The sequence below is a fragment of the Agaricus bisporus genome, assembly GCF_000300575.1.
Source record: "Agaricus bisporus var. bisporus H97 unplaced genomic scaffold AGABI2scaffold_1, whole genome shotgun sequence".
In the NCBI taxonomy this organism is placed as follows: Eukaryota; Fungi; Basidiomycota; class Agaricomycetes; order Agaricales; family Agaricaceae; genus Agaricus; species Agaricus bisporus.
The window spans coordinates 2,568,832-2,571,952 of record NW_006267344.1 but is presented as its reverse complement, the minus strand read 5'-3'; the positions used below and the strand labels follow the sequence as shown (position 1 = coordinate 2,571,952).

The window sequence follows — 3,121 nt, the reverse complement described above, 5'->3', positions numbered from 1 at the left end:
ATTCCGGTATGCCGCGGAGCGGTTTTTCCCACGGCTATGTTTAAGACAATAGGCCAAAATACACGGGCCGACCTTCTTGTTTCCAATCCCGCAGTTGCTTTCGATCGGCCCCCTGGGACGGCCGGTCCTTTATTCGTCACAAGCCTTTGACCGGGAATTCTTTCCAGCACAGATATAGTTTCCCTTTTCATTTGGGGGGGTTGGGGGGGGGGGGGTAAAGGGGGTAGTCACTGGTGAAGCTAAATGTTCAATATGTAGTATAGTATGACGTTATTGACACATGTGTCCCATAATGATTCTAAATGAACAAGAGAACAACAATTTAACTAAATTCGCTTCGGTGCTCTCAGTTCTGCTCCCAAAGATAGTATAAATAGAACTCGGATAAAAACAGAAAGGAGTCCAGACCACTGGGAAGATTTATTCTTTCCAAGGACTTCCCAATTGGCATCGCCCTCCCATAAATATATTAGCCTCGGAGGCAATGTCGGAGCTTGTGATGGGCGGTAGTTGCCTTGATCATGAGACACATGGCGAGACCCGCGATCAAAAAGTTCAAAAAAGCCAGCCCGAACATTCCAGGCCCGCCATTCCAAAAAAAGAGAAAGGAGAGATGATAAGAGTGAAACAAAGAAAACATAATAATGTATTATTAGCAACAAACGAAAAAAGAAATGGTTCAGCGAGTTGAAGTTGGAGCCGAGAACATAAATACAGGATCCGACTACAAGAGCTATCCATAGAATAAAGATTGAAACACTTTATCTAAGGTCTGAAATGGAGGGGATCATCTACGGGTATTAACAAGTTGACTACCCACGAGAATATTCGCAAGATGTTATTTACCGTCCCTAACGCACGAATTATACAGTCCGTTAGCCATTGTATGTAGTCCCAAGCGAGTGTGATGAGAATGAATGGTAAGCAAACAGAAGTAAATCTCCGAGGTCCATCAAACAAGTTCATAGATCGTTCATAGTTTTGAGATGATTTAAAGCACGGTCAGCATATTGGCAAGAATTCCGGCCAAAATCGTCAACGTAACGATAGTACCACTCATGTGGAATGATTCGATCGCACCCGAACCTTGGTTGTCGCCAGAGCCGCCAGAGCCGTCACCTGTTGTGGTGGCATTGAGTGCACCTATAGCAGTAGCACTTGGATTAGTAGCTGTAGGAAGGTCACCGGGAATTGTCACCGTACCATCGCCTTGTGGGGGCGGGAAAGTCTTATTATCATTAGTCTCGATGTAGGAATTGCTGAGTCCTCTTTTGATGCACATTGCGACGGGTTCGATGGTGATATCACCACGGGCCTTAGCATCTGGTAGGAGATAACCTGTTGCAATATCGACAGAGTCCTGGAAAAGATCGTGTTGAAGGGAGAGGAATCCATGATCTAACATGGTGGCATTGTTCAAGATGTTCTGCCAATTCAGTATCACTTGAGAGGCGGAAGTCAAGCCACTTTGGATGTCGAAATCTGTGAAGCCCCAATTAGTACTACTCCAGTTCTCCAAGAATTTTTCTTACCGCCAGTGTCAAAGGTTACCGCAGGACTGAGGCGGGTCCACATGACAGGTATCATACCTAGGGCTAGAGAAATTGCGCGGACGCGATCGCTATACAGGTGGTTAAAAAAACTGGAACATTTCGCGAAAGGAAAACGTTCTCACTCAATGTCACCATAGGGAGGTCGCATTGTGTTGGGACTCACGCCGAGCACGTCCTTAATTACTTGCCTGGACCACCCAAGTTCAGCAATGACTTCATCATTGGTCAAGGTTGTAAGTGGAGGATGGCTCCAAGTATGAACTCCGATCTGGTGCCCGGATATGTACTCTGACCGTGCGATGTCTGGGAAGGATGTCACGCGCGAACCGACCACAAAGAAAGTGGCCTTGAGGCTTTGTTCATCAAGGTAGCTGAGTAACTGTGTAGTGTAAAACGCTGGACCATCATCATAGGTCATCCCCCAATGCATAGTGTCGGGACAAGATTCGATGTCCGACTCGCGAGTACAGCCGCCACAGGTCCACCAACACCGGCTCGTATCGGTAGCAGCCTCAGGGTTGGCGGGGCAACCACCTGGATGAGCAAGGTCAGGCCGAATATTCTAAACTCCATAGGAAAATACAAACCGGGGAGAGTAGGGGCTATATTAGGAATAGTGATACCGGAATTCATGACTTCTTGCTTCCATTGTTGAACTTGAGGGGAGTTGACGTCGGGCAATTTATCTAAAGGAGGATAGTTCGCTGGGTTGAACCCAGAAACTATGCGCGTTAAGTAACATCAGCGGAATATTCATAGAAATTAATCAGGGGACTGACTGTCGGGAAGGGGCGGTGCATTTGAGATGGAGGGCGGTATCGAACCAGCCGTGGGAGTTGAAGCTAGGGGACTGGTGGGACCACTTGGAGCATTGGCAATTATGCTTGCAAGGGGAACCGCAGTCGGGTTTGTCGCATGGAGAGAGAAAGATACGGTTGGAGGTGCAGAAACCACCGGGACAGTGGTGCCACCTGAAGGGAGAGACCCAGAGGGAAGTGATGTGCCGCCAGACTGTATAGACGGATTAGAGGCAGCTGATTGAGACGAAAAGGGAGTACATACGACAGGAGGTTGCTGAGACGTGGCTGCGGAACCAGTGGGTGGGGATGAAGGAGCGGTGGTAGTAGTACCTGCTGGGGGAGGGGGTGGTGGCGGGGGCGGGGGCAGGACCTGGCGATCTTGGATTTTGATCCTCGAAGGTTGGGGGTCAGCTAGTGCTTGTCTTGAACGCTGGGGTATGGCTATCACGTCTGCCGGCCCGTCATTTTCTTTGGGTGGACTATCACAATTCACTGTCATCTGAGAGGGACACAATAATTTTTATTTTTCGTTCCTCGAAAACTGTGATAACTGCATTTTTTTCTGGCCAAACGGGCAACCTATCAAAAGGGAATCTTACTTTATGCTTTCCAACGCGTTGCCTCTTGCGCCTATGTTATGTCTAGGTCCGGTCTCTTTGCGAAGCTCGGAGTCGGCATCGTCATCTCCCTGTTTGTCGTATGTGTCTCCACCCCGATTTGCCGGTGCGCCCCAGCTCGCAGTCCACTGGACAATCTTTAGATTTTCCG

At 48.5% G+C, this 3,121-nt stretch overlaps 1 protein-coding gene across 1 annotated transcript; it reads right to left on the bottom strand.

The window, feature by feature from the left end:
• Window positions 1-991: 991 nt before the first annotated feature.
• AGABI2DRAFT_114473 (hypothetical protein) lies at window positions 992-2,852 on the bottom strand (the record flags this gene model as incomplete). The annotated part of the gene is made up of 6 exons (XM_006454667.1): window positions 992-1,482; window positions 1,533-1,621; window positions 1,676-2,087; window positions 2,141-2,275; window positions 2,333-2,564; window positions 2,616-2,852. 6 exons carry the CDS (start codon window positions 2,850-2,852, stop codon window positions 992-994), a joined length of 1,596 nt encoding a protein of 531 aa, XP_006454730.1.
• Window positions 2,853-3,121: the final 269 nt, after the last annotated feature.